This window comes from Limanda limanda, chromosome 2 (genome assembly GCF_963576545.1).
Source record: "Limanda limanda chromosome 2, fLimLim1.1, whole genome shotgun sequence".
NCBI lineage: Eukaryota > Metazoa > Chordata > Actinopteri > Pleuronectiformes > Pleuronectidae > Limanda > Limanda limanda.
This window is the reverse complement of record NC_083637.1, coordinates 2857302-2875760: the sequence shown is the minus strand read 5'-3', so window position 1 is coordinate 2875760 and position 18459 is coordinate 2857302. Positions and strand designations below refer to the sequence as shown.

General features: G+C 43.9%; 1 protein-coding gene across 1 annotated transcript in view; it reads left to right on the top strand.

Annotated features, from left to right (window-relative positions):
- cacna1ab (calcium channel, voltage-dependent, P/Q type, alpha 1A subunit, b) overlaps positions 1-18459 on the top strand; it is a 115492-nt gene that overhangs the window by 67620 nt on the left and 29413 nt on the right. The window contains exons 26-38 of the mRNA XM_061087939.1: positions 939-1038; positions 1971-2131; positions 3045-3182; positions 3480-3681; positions 3765-3929; positions 4389-4499; positions 4858-4941; positions 9109-9225; positions 10140-10205; positions 10539-10639; positions 10737-10887; positions 12634-12761; positions 13502-13598. Coding sequence (XP_060943922.1) covers positions 939-1038; positions 1971-2131; positions 3045-3182; positions 3480-3681; positions 3765-3929; positions 4389-4499; positions 4858-4941; positions 9109-9225; positions 10140-10205; positions 10539-10639; positions 10737-10887; positions 12634-12761; positions 13502-13598 — 1621 coding nt within the window. The remainder of the gene's footprint in view (positions 1-938; positions 1039-1970; positions 2132-3044; positions 3183-3479; positions 3682-3764; positions 3930-4388; positions 4500-4857; positions 4942-9108; positions 9226-10139; positions 10206-10538; positions 10640-10736; positions 10888-12633; positions 12762-13501; positions 13599-18459) is intronic.

The window sequence follows — 18459 nt, the reverse complement described above, 5'->3', positions numbered from 1 at the left end:
AGTTTATATTTTAAGTAAACTTTTATTCATTCTATTTAATTCACCTTTTATTTATTGTTTAAAAGTAGCCTAAGTGGCATACATTTCTTAATCTGTCAGTTTGTGTGCAGTTGACAGGGGCTATACAATAATAGGGCACATTTTTATTTATTTTCTCTATTGGCTGCATCAAATATTAAGTTAATGTTAATATTTGAAATAAAACTTGTAAAGCTCTAAGTGAATTTGACTGTGTTGTATTTGAAGGGATGATTCAACATTTTTCCATGGTCCAGTATTTAAAAAAAAAAAAATAACCAAAAGAAATCCCAGGAAATCGTAATATCGAATCGCAATACTTACAGAATCGCAATACATATCGTATCGCCACCTAAGTATCGTGATAGTATCGTATCGGGAGGTCCCTGCCGATTCCCGTCCCTAGTGTCCACTTGTAAAAACTCCCATTTCCTCCGAAGAACCGAAAAACAGCGTGTCACTGAAAAAGAAAGAAAGAGGTTTGGCCCGGGCACTCTGCCGGGAGTTGCCTGTCGGTATGGAATGAGTGAATGTCTCCTGTGTGACGATTACGATAAAACAGATGCTGCTGCTTCTCGATGTCCATGAAACCAGACGCTCAGGAAACTGATCGCTCTTCACCCGGTTTCATGTCTGACGCTCACGCGACGCAGAGTCTTCGTCCTGCAGCAGAAGAGACTGATTGTCCACACGAGTGAAATGTTTGATAGCAGATGTCCCATCGTGTGTTGTTTGACTGTAGAGTTCATGTTTGAGATGAAGTCCAGCACATACCTCCACCCCACCTCACCCCCTTTCTATCTCAATGATAGTTGACCATAGGGTTGGGTAAAGACTTGATTGTTCCATCTCCTCATTCCTCGGCTCCGCTCTCTACCTTCCGCTGACGCTGATGTTGTTGTTCCCTGGCTGAACTCTAGGGGGAGCAGCAAGGGCAAAGACATCAGTACCATCAAGTCCCTTCGAGTGCTGAGGGTGCTGCGTCCTCTCAAGACCATCAAGCGTCTCCCCAAGTTAAAGGTACGACTCAGGACATCAGACTGTGCGTCACCCCAAAGCCCAATTCATGCTTCTGCGATGAAGCTACCGAGCTGTGATTGGTCCGCTTGGTCGAACCGCATCTCCTGCCGCCATTTTTGAATTGAGGAGAAGAAACGAACACGTCCTTTCTTTTCCTCGTTAGAATTCTTTAAGAAAAAGTAACTGCTCTTCAACGTCTATCAGCTCCAACACAATCCGTGACAACCTGTAAAGAAGTGGACCAGATATCGGAAGACACCCAACACCCACACAGAAACTCTACTGCCACTAGTGTCTCGGCGGTGTAATTGCAGCGCCACTCACACACACACACACCGACACACAACTAGGATTCTCGGCCTCGTGCGTAGCTCCAACGCAGAAGCATGAATCAGCCTGAACACCGGACGCTGATTTTCAGGGTTACAGGGATGTTCAGGGGACTGACTCTATACTGTTAGTAATTATTATATTAATTGAAAACATAAGATAAGATCAGATAATCCTTATAAGCCTAGAATAAGAATAAATAAAGGTAATAAAGAATACAATTGAATAAAAAAGAAACAAAAACATGTAAGAACACAAAAACAGAAAATATACTATATACAGTTCAGATAACATTGAATCAAGTGAAATGTTGTGATATATTACTACATAATCAACAGAACAGCAATATTGAACAACCGAAGATATAAAATATATATATGATAAATATAATATGACCAAAGCACAGTACAATATACAATGGAATATGTAGTACTGAGAGTAATGCTGCTATATTACTATAGATATCAGAAAACACTGCATACAGTGATAGTTATGATTACAACATATATTTGTACACATATTGCACTGCATAACAACCTCAGAGAGATATTATAATATTACATTCAGCCTGAAAGAGTAATTGGTAAACGTTTCCCCGACAGGCCGTGTTTGACTGTGTGGTCAACTCCCTGAAGAACGTGCTGAACATCTTAATCGTCTACATGCTCTTCATGTTCATCTTCGCTGTCGTGGCCGTTCAGCTGTTCAAGGGCCGATTCTTCTACTGCACGGACGAGTCCAAAGAGTTTGAGCGTGACTGCAGGTCAGTGACACACGACTCCAGCTGCTCGGCTCCTGGACACACACATCAGTTCACTGAATCAACGCAAAGCAAACTAAAACACTATGTTGAGACTTGATTTATTGTTTCAGTCATTTTTCAAGCAGAAACAAATCCATTTAGTTGTTGTTAACCTAATATTTCTGGGTATTAAGACTTTGAAAAGTTTGTTCAAAGATCTGGCAAATTTTTTATAAAACTATAAGATTACCAAATAAATTGAGGAATCTGTTGATTAATTGATGTTAAATAAATTATTGGTCGCAGCCCGATCAAATCCCTTTGTTGATCCAAACTCTTTTAAAAACACTTTTGTCTTTACACAACACGTTCGTTTTATTTGTTGCTTTATTTAATTAATTGATCTCCTGCATTAAATTGTTAAATAAAGTTTATTTTTCAACCAGTTTCTGGAAGTATTGTTCGTCGTACATCAAAACTAAAACCAATACCAGTAAAGATTCATTAAGTTTAATTTGTAATCATAACTTTTGGGTGTTTTCCAATTTAACATATTTTGCAATTTATATAAATTGCAGCAGGTACTTCAAATTTACAATAAAAAAAAAAGAATGCCCAGAACCAGAATGTTTTATATAGATGGTTTTATTTCTTTATTATTTTATATGATACCTGCTCATTTCATTACAGATGCTTTGCACGTGAGAAACGTTTCGATGAGAAATGTTGGAAACTGTGGATGTGAACTTAATTTAAAGAGATTTTAAAAATACAGAGTCCTCCGATGATTGTGTCAGGCAGATGCTGCCACCTAGAGGACAACATTAGAAGCAAACCCTCTTCAGGACCAACTCTGAACCTCTAACGCTGATTTACAAACAATAATAGTAATTGAAGTTTTTAAGTTGTTCACGATGGGAACTTGTTCCTTCAGGGGCGAGTACCTGGTGTATGAAAGAGACGAGGTTAAAGCGCAGAAGCGGGAGTGGAAGAAGTACGATTTTCACTACGACAATGTGGCTTGGGCCCTGCTCACCCTCTTCACTGTCTCGACTGGAGAGGGGTGGCCACAGTGAGTAGAACACTCACACACACGCACACACACACAGAAACACACACACACACACACACAGCTTTAAACAACAGCTGTAACCAGGCATTTCAGGGTCTTTCATTAAATACGTCACATTTTTGAAATTAACCCTAACCCTTTAAAATTGAAATAAGACAAACATACTGTTAAAATGACAAATCTATTTGGAATTTTCCAGTTATTGTTCATATCAAAACAAATGTGTTGATATATTTGTCCTGGTTTTAGTTTCATGTGTTTAATGTTCTTTCCTCCTCTCTCTCTTCCCTCTCGCAGGGTGTTAAAACACTCTGTGGACTCCACTTATGAGAATCAGGGTCCTAGCCCGGGTTACAGGATGGAAATGTCCATCTTTTACGTGGTGTACTTCGTAGTCTTCCCCTTCTTCTTCGTCAACATCTTCGTGGCTCTTATCATTATCACCTTCCAGGAACAGGGGGACAAGATGATGGAGGATTACAGTTTAGAAAAGAACGAGGTGAGTGACGAGGCTGCGTGAGTTTGTCTGTGTTCTGGTCTTTTGTTCTCGAGCCCTCACACTCGTCTTCTCTCCTCCGACAGAGAGCCTGCATAGATTTCGCCATAAATGCCAGGCCTCTCACCCGTCACATGCCCAAGAACAAACTGAGCTTCCAGTATCGCATGTGGCAGTTCGTGGTATCTCCGCCCTTCGAGTACAGCATCATGGCTCTGATCGCGCTCAACACCATCGTCCTCATGATGAAGGTACGAGTCGGACTGAGTTTGATATTTTGTGTTTTCTGAGCTCATCAGCAAGGTTCCGTAGTAAAAATCACATTTTCTGAACAGATTTTGATTATCAGCCATAATGTATTAACCATCCGAGGAAGACTCACAAATACTCTGCAGCAAACATAGGTTTTTATTGACACGCCCGGGGGAACTTGTCAGAATGTCGAGGTGAAAGAGCGCCTCGAGTTTGTGACGTTGACATTCAAAGTCATTGTGGGACTCTGATTAGCGTTTGCTGATTTCGGTGTAGGTTCAAACACGGAACCTTCTCACTGTAACCGCTGCACCACCGTGCCACCACTGCAACAACACAAACTGTGGCTCTGAAAGCACAGGGGAAGAAGTGTGGACCTAAAACTCGGTATTGATTTTCTTTTGTATCTAACTTCTGTGTCCTCATTGCCTCTCTTCGTTTGTTTTGTGCGTCTACAGTTCAACGATGCGTCGGATGTCTTCGATGACGTCCTGAAGTACTTCAACATCGTGTTCACCACCTTCTTCTTCATGGAGTCGGTCCTCAAAATCATCGCTTTCGGCCCTCTGGTAAAATCCACAAACATGCAGCACGGACACTCCTCCAGCGGGTTGACCCGGTCTATATGCTCTGTGTGTTTCATCCTATAATTCATTTATGAAGCAGGTTTATTTTGGTAGACAGATCTAGAGCGTGTTCCTCGTGTCCCTGAACAACCCAGAACGTAACGTGCACAGCAAGTCACGCTATCGGCCTCCTCCCAGCCTGTCTCCATGGTAACAACACCACCATCGGTCAGGTGGTCCCTCGCCAGTCCCAGGATTCAGACGGGGGGACGGATCCAGTGGACGACCTGTTGCATCTCTCTCGTCTTCTCGCTCATCTCGAACTGTTCTCTCTCTCTCTCTCTCCCCCCTTTCCCTGCAGAATTACTTCAGAGACGCCTGGAACATTTTTGATTTTGTGTCCGTCCTTGGAAGCATCACTGACATATTAGTGACAGAACTATCGGTAAGTGCTTCTGGGAGTCCGGACAAAGTGACACACGTCGCTTGTTTTTCTCATGACACTGGTTTGGTGGACTCAAAGGAAACATCAGCCTTGTCGTCAGTGATGAAACCAGTGTTTTGATACGTCTTTGCTTTTGGTTAGAAACGATCCAACCACAGATTCAGTCAATCTGTCGTTCTAACCCCATAAAGCCACCGGGGATGCAAAGTGCTTCTGGGCTGATTTTTCCTTTTAGGTCAGTTAGTTGACGTCTGTAAACCAGTGTCCATCGCATCTTGCAGACACACACACACACATTCAGAGGTGCCGTTGAAAAGGAAGAACTGCAGAGGGAAACATCTGGTCTGGCTCTGAGGGAGCAAACCCACGTGGTACAGTGCCCCCTTGTGGCCAGACTCTGTGTATCCTGCTGTTTTTAATCCGTACACCGAGATAAACAAACTATCGCGTTAGGATCATATTTACCACAGGAGAGGAACCAATCAAATCTGACTTGTATGTATGAATATCGGTTTGTTTGGCGTGATGAGCCACCGCGTGTAAATGTCACCAGGATTTAGAACCGATCCTTTAACAAACATGATTCAGTAGTTAATTGCACCTTCAACATCACCTGTGTGTGTCTATTTGATGCTTGTACATTATTCCGTGGAGGATTTTATTAAAAAAAAAAAATCTAAATTTGCTGTGGACACTATTTCCACCACAAATCCTTCAAATGTCTCTGTGTGGAGCGAAACCTGTCGCACAATGTGACCCTGGATTGGTTTGACTTTACTTTTGTTCCATCTGTGTTTGTGTCTGTTTGTTTCCTTTCATACATATGAGATGAATGTGATCAGGGAAATATACGAATCCGTATAATTCAGTGGCGACGTCAGCCCCTCTCTGTTGTCCAGCGTTCATTCTTTGACCTTTAACCCAGACCGTGACCTGAGCCACACGTGGGACTTCTTAATAAACCTCTCGGACTTGTTCTGAAGTCTCGCTCTCAAACTGGATTAGCTGTAACTCTGCTAATCACTGTGTGTTCAGATGTTTATCGACAGCTCGATGTAGAGGGAACCAAATGAGCATCTCAGGTCTGTGACATTAACTGACATGTTCCCAGCTGATTATTTCAGACGTCCGATCGATGACCTGTCTGCTCGTTGTCGTCATGCAGCCGAGAACCTGCTGCTCCAGAACATTTACAACAAGTTGCTCAGTTGCCTTTCGGAAAGAAAATGGTTTTTTTTTTTACGGCACTGAAATCAGAACCAATATCTACCTGATAATAGATAGATAGATAGAATCCTTTATTAGTCCCACAGTGGGGAAATTTGAGGGTTTTACATCAGCAGCGCAGGCACAGTGCAACAAGAAGAAAAGAAAGAGCAAAACAACAAAGTAAGAAACAAAAAACAACAATGAGCAAAAAGAAAAAGTAAACAGTCAAATAAGCAAATAAATAGTAAGTAGTAGAACAACTGAACAATACAATTAAATAATTAGATAATTCAATTAAATAATTAAATAAATTAAATTGCAAATATTGCAAATATTGTGTTGTGTGTTAATGGGGTCTCTTCGAGTTTTGCTCAACTGATTGACAAATGCAACAATCCAAGTTTTTGTCTCCACACTTTAAACAGAGCAAGGACAAACTTCAGATTAACAAAATACTCAAGACAATGACGAAATCGCGGAATTTAAATAACGCTATAAATCTGTATTATTTGAATCTCGAGCTTGCTTAACTAGTGAAAGGTTCATTTTCGGACTTTAAACACACTTAAGCACCCGTGGATTTCTAACCGCTAATCTAAATTCCGATCATCTCTATGCGGGCATCACGGGGGGGGGCTGAACCACCTGACGTCGCTCACTAACTCTTGTTGTTGTTGTTGTTGTTGTTGTTGACCTGAAGTTGTGTTTCACTGCCTTTTATGACGACGCCCATAATGATTCCGTCTTCCTCTTCTATCTCTTTACATGCTTTCTTTAAAACCTCTCTACTTTGTTGGCCCCTCCCCCTTCCTCCTCCTCCTCCTCCTCTGATAAAATCCATCCAATCAAAATGCACTATGAAATCCTTCATCGTGTTCTCTCCATCCGTGCTGCGCCATGACATGTGGTGGTGGTGCTGTGATGATGATGATGATGATGATGATGAATATAATGATGGTGATGGTGTGCGTTTCCCCCCCTCCTCCCCCCCCACCCCCCCCAAATAAAACACCAAATCTCACCCACTCCACAAAAAAAAACATCACAATGTGCTACAACTCACCACAAAACAAACACCACCTCCTCCCCATTCATCCGTCTACATCTTCGCACATGTAGAATCTGGTTGGTTTGTAATTTATCTCTCAAAGCTTTATGCTGCATCGTCATTGGTCATGTGTACCCCCTCCCTCCCTCCCCAAACCCCCCAATCACCCACTCCCCCAGATCTTAACCTTTGACCCCAGTGCATGCGCTTCTCTGGATGACGACCTTTAAAATTCCTTGATTTGACGACACAGCGAGAGGCTCATTACTAGCGTAAGACCATGTTTATGTTTGGATCATATTTAGTTCCCGAGAAAGGTAGAAAATCATTCATTTATTTCATGCACAGTTAAAATGTTATAATTATTAATGTTTTGATGCGTAAAACTAATTCCTGGTCGCAGTAATTCCTCCCGAAATTATCAGGGGTCTGAGCTACGAAGTAAGAATTTTCAGTTATCGAGGTGACTTCAGGTTTAACTCCTACGAAGCTGCTTCACGTTAAATCACCATGGTAACGTATATTGAAACTGCTCTGGAGCTAAACCGGGCAATGACCAAACTACTGGCCAATCAGATCACTGGAAAACCAGAGTCATCCATCTACAGGATCCTGACAGGGACAAAAATAGTTTAGAAATAAAAGAAGTCAGCAGATATTTTTATAAATAACTGGAATAGTTTTACAGTTTGACGCATCATAAATAATATAGCTACATTTGAATTCAACAAAGATTAGGTTAGTTTGAAAGTTTCAAAATAAAATCGCTCACACTCTTAGTGCAACTAAATAAGTGAATGTGTGAATAAAGAGTTTATGATTCGTGCTCGGCACCCGCTGCCCCCTGCTGGTCAGCATGTAGGCCAGTTTTTACCATGAAGAAAGTATGCTGCCAAGCCATGCCAAGCCAAGCCGAGCCAAGCCAAGCCATGTCTGCACTGAGGCTGATTGCTACTTCCTCCTTCTTCCTCTCCCTCCTCTTCCTCCTCATGCTCCTCCCTCTTCCCCCCCCGCCTTGCCTGTCAACCAAAAAACACCAGGTTCTCACCAGGGAGAGTTCGGCTGTTTTATATTTAAATAAATCCAAAACTGGGGGTAAAAAAATACAGATTTTTACGAGTCTACTAAACTGGATTCCAGCTCCAAGAATCATATATTTGGATATTAATAGTGACCTGTTTTTAACCCTCGTAACGTGAGGGTATTAGAAAGTGCACCAAACACATATCAATCATTTCCGTACAGTAAAGGAATCAGAAACTGTAAACGCTGCATTTTAAATAAAAAAATAAATGTGCAAAGTATTGACTGAAGGTGGACGTCAGTGATTCATGGAGCTGAATCCCAGTTTGAGCTGGATTTGACAAATATTTTAAACAATATTTGGAAGAATCATAAGTGAAACGAGACCCCAAGCCATGCTCTTATCTCCAAAAGAACATGTGCGTGTGTGTGCGTGTGTGTGTGTGTGTGTGTGTGTGTGTGTGTGTGTGTTTGTGTGTGTGGTTGACAGGCACAGTGCACTGTGCTCCATCTTGTGTGGCCTGCCTGCCCCCCACCCCCCCCCCCCCCACCCCAGAGATCAGTGCATTTGGTTCCTAAAGAAGCGTCCTGCTGTACCAGATTGGATGATGACCTTTAGACTCTTATAATTTTCCTTATTTCCTTTCTCTTTTCTTTTTCTTTGTCTTTTGACCTTTTCTCTCATTTAAACTTGTATCTTCTCCTCAGTGTCATTATGTTTTCAGTTGTGGTTTATTTGGTTTTGGCTCCTCCTCCTCCCTCCCCCTCTCTCTCTGTCCTCTCCTTCCTCCGCTGTTGTTTTTTGGTTTTTGTGTTTAGCAGAGGGAGGTTGTGCAGGTTTGTTGTGTTTTGTGAAACTGATTTCCCTCCCTTGGTCTCTGCTGTAGGAGAGTTTCATCAACCTGAGCTTCCTGCGGCTGTTCAGGGCGGCTCGCCTCATCAAGCTGCTGCGACAGGGAGAAACCATCCGCATCCTGCTGTGGACCTTCGTCCAGTCCTTCAAGGTGTCCACACGTCGACACAAACGCACAAACACACGTTCAATTAGGGTTGCAAAATTCCGGGAATATTCAAACTTGGAAACTTTCCATGGGAATTAACGGGAATTAACGGCAATAAACTGGAAATGTTGTGGGTAATTTATACTAACTGTATTTACCTTGTCATATACAGACATAAATATAAACATTTTGTTTTGTCAAAGGCTGATTTGAGCCCTGACGAAACTTTGGGCACTTGACTATATGCTTCTGCATCGTTGTGTCATTCTTAACATAGGTCTTTGCACAGTATTTACAAATGTACACAGCCTTTCCTTCTACATTGGATGGGGTGAAATGTCTCCACACATGAGATAGTGCACGTGGCATTGTTCAGTAGAATAAGATGAGAAAAAAGTTTGTAAAAAAACACTAATGCAATGCCAGAGATATAAATAGTTAGCCAAACAATTGGAATCATCTGTAAACATATTTTACAATTGATGGATAAATGAATGGAAATAGTCTAGATGAACAGATGAACAATCCTCAATCAGCATGCTAATATATTTTCCCAGTAATATCATGGAAACTTACCTGACTAGTCCTTCACTCTACAGCAGGCCTCAGTAGCCCTGCTGTAGAGTGAAGCATGCTGGGAGTTATCTGTGCATGTGATGGAAGAATGCACAGTGGAGGGTTGAAACTCAACGTTCCATACATCTTTAAAATAGAGTTTTGAATGATGTTTTTATTGCTCAGCGTTTAATTAGCTTTTTTTTTTTTTCAAAATTCCCAAAATTCCCGAGCTTAACTTCCCGTGGAAAGTTTCCGGAAAGTTTGCAGAAATTTACCGTAAAACGTTCCGCCCCTTTGCAACCCTACGTTCAATCCCCGGCTCAACACTCTGACCAACCCTTCTTCTTCTGCTCTTGTAGGCTCTGCCGTACGTGTGTCTGCTCATCGCCATGCTCTTCTTCATCTACGCCATCATCGGCATGCAGGTGAGCTCTGACAACCAACCAGTGTGGATCTCTATTCCTCCACGCTTGTGTTTTCAGGAACATCTTAAAGGAATTTCTTCAAACTTCCTCGGAGTCACGGATGAACTGATTACATTTTGGTGTTAAAGGTTCAGAGGTCAAGGTCGTTGTGACTCTGGGAAACACAACAGCTCAGAAACACCCTGCTGTTATTTGCCTTATTCCCTTTTCAAGCATGTAAAGCTCTTTGTAACTGTATTTTGTGTGTCTGTGTGTGTGTGTGTGTGTGTGTGTGTGTGTGTGTGTGTGTGTGTGTGTGTGTGTGTGTGTGTGTGTGTGTGTGTGTGTGTGTAGTTGTTTGGTAACCTGGCACTGGAGCACGAGGAAGGAGAAAGTGCCATCAATGAGCACAATAACTTCCAAACCTTCATCATGGCGCTCATGCTGCTGTTCAGGTGAGTCCTCCCACTTCTTCTTCCCTCTCTCACTTTACAACCCACTCTCCGTTCTTCAGTTTTCTTGACCTCGCTGCGTGCCCCCCCCCCCCTGCAGGAGTGCGACCGGCGAGGCGTGGCACGAGATCATGTTGGCCTGTCTGGGTGGGAAGGAGTGCGACCCGGACACAGGGAACACGGAGCACGAGTGTGGCAGCGTCTTCGCCTACACCTACTTCGTCTCCTTCATCTTCCTCTGCTCCTTCCTGGTGAGAACAACACACAGGAAATGATGCGTTGAAAAACAGACAAACATGAACACCTCCTGTAAACTGAATCAACAATAAACATAAAATATATTGAAAAACTCTCATAGTTTTAGTTTCATACAAAATAAGAACACAAGGAGTTGAGACATTAAAAGAAAAAACACAGAATGCAAACAGTAAAGGCCAATTTATGCCTCTCCGTTATTTCTATTACGGACAGATATGACCGCCCTATCCGTCGTGAAACGTGCTCTCCGAGCACCTCCGACAGCTTTTCGTACACGTCTGATTTTTCTAACTATCCGTCTTCATGTTGGAGACCCGACTGCCGCTCTTGGCTGTGATTGGTCCGCGAACGACATCATTTCCGTATTTCCGGACCTCAAACTTCCTGTTTACTTGTAGCAACAAACACGAACACAGCTATGATTCTACGATTAATGTGACGTGTGTGTTAAGCCAGCGGAGTTGTCCGGCTGACGGTGGCTCGTTAGAGCACTGAGGGCATGTGTGCACGGTCACATACGGTTATAACGAGCTTTCAAAACGGCGCTAGCAGGCTAGGCTAGCGGGCTAGCCACCATGCTAACTGCGGTGGTAACAGTGCAAGAACCCGCCGTCACGACTTTAATTCCACTTCTATCAAGACACTGTTTCTATAATACCGTCAGGTTAGAAGCAAACACTGGGTAGTAGTAGTTAGTGTCGGGAGTCCTGCTGACTGTGTGTGGAAGCTGGGGGGAGCTAGCTCCGTGTAGCTTCTAGCTACATGTAGCCTCAAGCAGATTCAAGCTGTGGAATCAGCAACACAGTTCGGAAACAAGACCGGGGAACCGCAGCGCTAAGAAACGATTAAATCAGCATCTTGACACGCTGGGTGTCACTTTATTTAGTTCTGTTAGTTGCCATGGTTCAGTGTGTGGGACGCAAGCTAACATGTCAACAGAGACACGTGGACTTCTTCTTCCCAAATGGGGTAGGCTTCTCTGAGCTCGTCTTCCGTTGCGCCACCTATGGGTTTGGCGGGGAATTGTTTTTAGACGGATAGTCGTCGGAGAAGTAAAAATCAAAAAGACTCTTTGTCTCTCGCTGAGACCTCTCCGAGAAACGGATACGTAGAAGTATATAAGAGCCTTAAGTCTTCGTCCTCTGAAGCCTTTTCTGCAAAAGACATGAATAATGTTTTTTGGCCTATCCTACAACAATGTTAATGCAGAACATCTCTTTTTGTAGTATTCACATTGCAGAGCAGCATTTTGATGCATCTTTGTAGCATTTCCTAAATACTATTAAATATGCTATTAGGTCAAGTTAACAACGTTGTTGCAGTAATAATAATAATAAAGAAAATACTTTTTATTCGTGTAGCGCTCGTCAAGGAAACTCAAAGACACTTAAAAAGGATTTAAGGAGAATAAAAAGAATGACTGAAATACACACCACAGATTAAAACATAACTTTGTCACGTATTGAAAGCAGTTCTGTTTCGCAGTACTGCAGCTGGCCACAAGGGGAAGATTGTTCGAAACACTTATTAAGAAATCATGTGTTTGTGTTCTGCGTGTTAAAATGGATGTTGACTCTAAATCCTGAAAGTGAAGCCAATGCGAAAGTGCCTGAAACCTGTATTCTGTCAAATGACCAGCAGAGGTCGACATCCTCTTTTTATTCTCATGCACGTGTCATCGTTTGAACTTGAGGAGAAAGACCTCGGTGTGAGTGTGTGTTTTTGTGTCTTTGCTCCAGATGCTGAACCTGTTTGTGGCTGTGATCATGGATAACTTCGAGTACCTGACCCGAGACTCGTCGATCCTGGGGCCGCATCACCTGGACGAGTACGTAAGGATTTGGGCCGAGTACGACCCGGCCGCCTGGTGAGTAGCGAGCACACAAACACACACTCCCTCATTTACACACCCACACACACTTTATAAAATCCCACAGAACAACGCAAAGGCAGAAACACACACGTGAAAACAGCAAATACACAAACTTACCAACTACGGACATGTGTAGCATAAAACTGACTCAGACGTGTCCACAGACTTTTGGACACTTTCATGCTGAATGTATCGTTGCTCTTAACCCTTGACTTTCTCTCCCGTCCTGAAAACGGGGCGGAGCCGGGCGTCACGCGGCAACAGGAAGTGCGTCATGTGGTGACAGACGTTAAAAAAGTGGGCCGGTTAAAACTGACACGTCTGAGAGAAAAGAACGATCCAACCTTCTCCCTCTCTTTCTCGCTCTATGAACTTTCTTTCTCCGATTGCACTTGTGGTGCACAGTTGAGATGAATGTAACCCTCTTCCTCTTCCTCCTTCTCTTCCTCTTCCTCTTCTTCTTCCTCTTCCTCTTCCTCTTCCTCTTCCTCTTCCTCTTCCTCTTCCTCTTCCTCTTCCTCTTCCTCTTCCTCTTCCTCTCTGAGGAGAGTGTGTGTGACTGAGCATGCATCTTCTTTTTCTTAGTGTAAATAAATGTACTCTCCTTTTCTACCTTTCCTCTCTCTCTCTCTCTCTCTCTCTCTCTCTCTCTCTCTCTCTCTCTCTCTCTCTCTCTCTCTCTGTGACCTGTGTGCTCCCTCTCCTAACCTTCCCTCCTTGTATTTCTCTTGCAGCGGGCGCATACATTATAAGGATATGTACAGTTTATTGAGAGTTATCTCCCCTCCCCTGGGCCTTGGCAAGAAATGCCCACATAGGGTGGCCTGCAAGGTTTGGAACAAACCCCTAAAGCACAAACTCTAACACAACCTGCTCGCCTTTAAGAGACTGGAATGAATGTCGCTCTTTATCACTTTTTAGAACAAATTCTCTCCTACTTCAAACTTCATTTGGTCTGTTTCTGTTTGGGTTTGCATTATCCAGTTGTTTTAATCTCATTTCACCATTGAATCATTTAGTTTTCTTCGGGGAGGGGGTTTCTGTTGTATTTGCATTCTGTCATGACAATGAGAATGTTTGGGACAATGCAGAAATGCACACACACACAATCTTGTACACGCACACACACACACACACTGGTAGTGGTGTGTGAAGCATGAAGTGGTGCACTGCACTCGCTGCTGTCTCCTGACTGAACGCTGGGGGAGTTCCACTGATGTGTTCACTTTGAATTCACTGAGTCTGGACTCTTTTCTTTCTGCTTGCTTTCTGATTTTTTGCCTGGGCAGCGACCAGTCGGGCACTGTGCATCGTTCTTGTTTGGGGTTGGGTGGGGGGTGAGGGGTGGGGGTGAGGGGTGGGGGTGGGGGGGAGACCAACGCTGTGAGGCTGTTCTGCAGCCACGTGTCACGGAGGCTCCAGAGTCTGCAGACTCATGCAGCTGATTCCTCCGGAGCTGCTCCGTCCCACCAGGTGATATTTATTCATCTTGTTCGCACATGATAAATATTGTGAGCACAAGTTAATTTAATAAAAAATCATATACGTCTCTAACGAGAGAAATCAAGTTTTATTCACATAACAAACTTCTTGCTGCTCCTCAACAGGAATCATTGGCTGCACAAACGTTAACTTGTTCTCACGAGGTAATTATCGAATCATCATATTTATATCTTATCCGCAAAAGATATTTATCCTGCGCGAAGAATTTAATATGATGAAATAAATTCCACCTGTTGGGACTTTGGAGGCTCCACGGACTCTGCTGATCCTGGTGCCTCCATGGTTTGTGGAAAGCTGGGCTCAGCGATACACGTACGATTTAGGCCTAAAATTTGTAGTTTCCACATCTGACTCTAGAATCTTATTCCTTAGAAAGATAAAAGATTCCATGCTGAATAACGTTGTTCCTGATTAAAAAAGAAAATCCTGTGCATTTTGATTCCAGGACTGAAAATAATGCTGTAGTCCCGTTTCAAGCTCTTCATGAAGACAGCACACAACATTGCACAATAAAATATGTCTTAAGTCTAAAACAAGCAACTACAAAAACTAATTTCTGCAAAATCAATTCAGATATAAAAATGTGTCAATTCGATATACTGTCGTTAAATAAAGCCGTTCCTAATGACATTGACATTCCTCTTCCTGTGTGCGTTGGTTATGAAAGCAGTGATGTGTTGAGTCGACAAACCTTTAGTGGAAAAATGGCCTGAACGACTAAAATGATACGACTAGACAACCTCTGTTTGTGGTGCTGAGGAAGTTAAAGGGTAGAGTGTGTGTGTGTCTGTGTGTGTGAGTGTTTGAGTGTGTGCGTGTGTGTGTGTGTGTGGTTTGGGCCAGGGGCTCTGGACATATAAAGGTCTTGTGTCCACCAGGTTCTGTTCCTCTTGAATGTTGACAGATGCTCGTGGGAAGAATCTTTGTTCTTCACGTCTGCGTTTGACCTTTTTAAAGCTCCTGCAGGTTTTGGCTTCAAGAAGAGAAGTGGCTCAAGGTTCAGGGTTTGGAATCTAGTGACATCTAGTGGCGAAGTTGCGTTTTGCAGCCGAATACCCCTCACCTCACCCCTCCCCTTCCAAAGAGGAGACACGGCCGTCTCCGTGGAGAGGTCTCACTCCCGATGTAAATATAAAGTATTTAAATGTAAAGGAACCACACTAGGATTATTTTATATTTAATTTCTACCCTTTCACCTAAATCTTACACACTGAGCCTTTAAAGGGTCAGATACACCTACATCACAACAACCTTGGAATCAACACACACACACGCACGCACACACTTACACAATTTAAGTAGCGCCCTTATTCCTGTTTATAGTGACATTTATAGATTATGCTGAGAAATACTGTTCCTCTGATTCATGTCCATCTGAGATCTCTACTGTAGCCGACCCCGGGAACCAAACTGCTTCCAGACCTGCACGTAGACTTAAACAACATAGATCATAGAATCATATCTCGTTATCAAACAGCCTGAAACCATCTGTGACCTTGAAGTATATTCTGGTCAGCCGAGATGTCCATGTAGTTGTAGAAGTTGATGATGAAGGAAAGGAACGCGAACCCAGTACTTACAAGTATAATAATGTTTATTACATTAGAAGTTTCACAGGTCCGGACGAGCTCTAGAACTCGGAGAAATCCCCCAGGCCGAATAGTGAAAGTCTGACCAGCCGTGGTCTCACACACATTATAAAGAGAGGTCAGTTCCGCCCACGACTTCAGGTAACATGTCATCCCACCTAAGGTCTTCTGCCTAATAAGGACGTGTTTTGTACATGAAGATGAAAATGCAATGGTCAAGGATCTTCCCTTTACCTCCATCCATTTGCTGGTCAGAGGTCAGTCCAAAGAGGGAGAGACCTACTTGAATAAACATCTGAAGGATTCTCTGAGAATGTCTGAGAGTCACGAAAATAAGCATCATAAATATAAACCTGTCATTATATTTAAACACATGCTAAAATCATTAACTCTAGTGAATACACGACAACCTTTTCCGTGCCGTGGCCGATCCGACCTTCTCAAAGCCAGAACCTGCAGGAGCTGTCAGGGACCCGGGGTCAGTGAGGAACATCTGGGAACATCTGGGCAGCTGTGCGCCCCCTGGTGGACACGCAGCCTCAGCGACAGACTGCATTGACCTTGTCACCGTGACAACCGAACCTCTGCAGCGGTGCTTTTTCTCTCCGCCTGCCAGAAGCGCCGCTGCCACTTCTATACGAGCGGCGAAAGAGGGCGGAGTCCAAAAAACAAAACAAGCCGAACCCCTTTTCACCTCGAATAGAACGGCACCTGAACAACTAACTAAACTAAACCACACCTCCTCCTCCTCCAGCCCCTCCCCTTCTCCGCCAGCCTCTTTCCCCCCCCCCACCCTTCCCTCTCCTCTCCCGTACTTTATGACAAACCAGAGTAGAAGCCACGAAACACACAACCCCCCCGCCCCCCCCTCGTTCTCTCTCTCTTTCTCTCTGTCTCTCACCACAGCAACCACATGTCCACAGCGATCAAAACAATAACCTCTGTGTATTTGTTCCCTCCCCCTCTTCCCCTTTCCTTTGTCGCTTTCTTTCTGTTTTTCCCCCTCGTGTCCCCCCCCCACCCCACCCCCCCCAACCTGGATAACACCTCTGTGCGTCTGCGCCCCCCCCCCTCCCTCGACCCTCTCTGTTTTTCCTTTCTTTCGTTGTCACGTCGTCCGTCTTCGTTTGTCCTGTCTGTTGTGTGTCTGTGTGTGTGTGTGTGTGTGTGTGTGTTGGCGTGCGGCTGTGTGAATCTGTGTGTGTGTGTGTGTGTTTGTGTGTGTCTGTGTGTGTTTGTGTGTGTCTGTGTGTGTTTGTGGCCACCCCAGCGGCCGGATCAGTTACACAGACATGTATCAGATGCTCAGACACATGTGTCCGCCGCTAGGCCTCGGGAAGAGGTGTCCCGCCCGGGTCGCCTATAAGGTAGACTCGCCCCCCCCCTTACCCCCCCACCACGACCACTCCCACCTCCTCCCCCTCGCTCCTCTCTCCCATCATCCTCCCCCCCCCCACCACCACCCCTCTCCCCTCTCATCTCCGTCCTCAGACCTCCCCATCGCTGGGGAGGAGAACCTCTCCCTCTCTCACCTGTTGAAACCCACCTCCTCCTCCTCCTCCTCCTCCTCCTCCTCCTCCTCCTCCTCCTCCTCCTCCTCCTCCTCCTCCTCCATCCCCCCCCTCCTCCTCCTCCTCCTCCCAGCGGTGTTCTCCTCATTGTCTGTCCGTGGTGGTTGTGGTGGTGGTGGTGAGCGCTGTCCTCTCTTCTCTCTCTCCGACCGCGGGGATGGAGGGATGGGCTTTTTTCTTTTGTCATGGTGCAGTGAAGTGAAGTGATAGTGGAGTGGTAGTCAGTCCTCTTTTCTTTTTTTATTCCTTTTCCTCCCGTCAGGCCGCAGGAGCGAGGGAACAGAGGAGGCTTTGCCAGTCCCTCTGCATCCTGCACGGACGCACACACGCACACAGACACACAACAGAGAGATAGAGCATGAATCTGACTCTTTGAAAGAAATAACTCTTCTTTCGAAGTATTGGAAATGACATTTGCATATTTTCACATCTTCTAGAATAAGTGCACGAACTATGAAGTAAACTTCCATGGTAATCATGTCTATGCAGCCTGATTTGTTTAAGAGTTGTTATAAATAAAATATACACAAACATTTTGTGCAAAAAAAACTAATATTATAAATAAAACCTAACATTTTCTCAATATTTGCGACATGATTATTTTCAGTTCATTATAAACATCCTGCAAACAATGCCAATGACCGCAGGTGATTAACTTTGTGACCGCTACTTAAATAATAATAAATACACTTTAAACAGAACATTGTTTCTCAGTTTTAATCATAAATAATTTATCTATTTACTCAAACAAAGATTTTTTCATTCAGGCTTATTTTCACACCGTGCGACTCTTTGCTTACGATGCAGGTACAGAAGGAACGGCAAGGGTTCCTGTCTTCAGTCCTCTGAGTCTCTCATTCCTGTGGATGGCACTTTAGTGCACACATACACACATGAACACACATGAACACACATATACACGCTGTGCACACACAACAACATAATAATGAGTAGGAAGGAAGTTCTGGCCCTCAAGCTTTTTTTTGACACCCAAGGAAACGTCTCTTTGAGCCTCAGACCTTCAGGGTT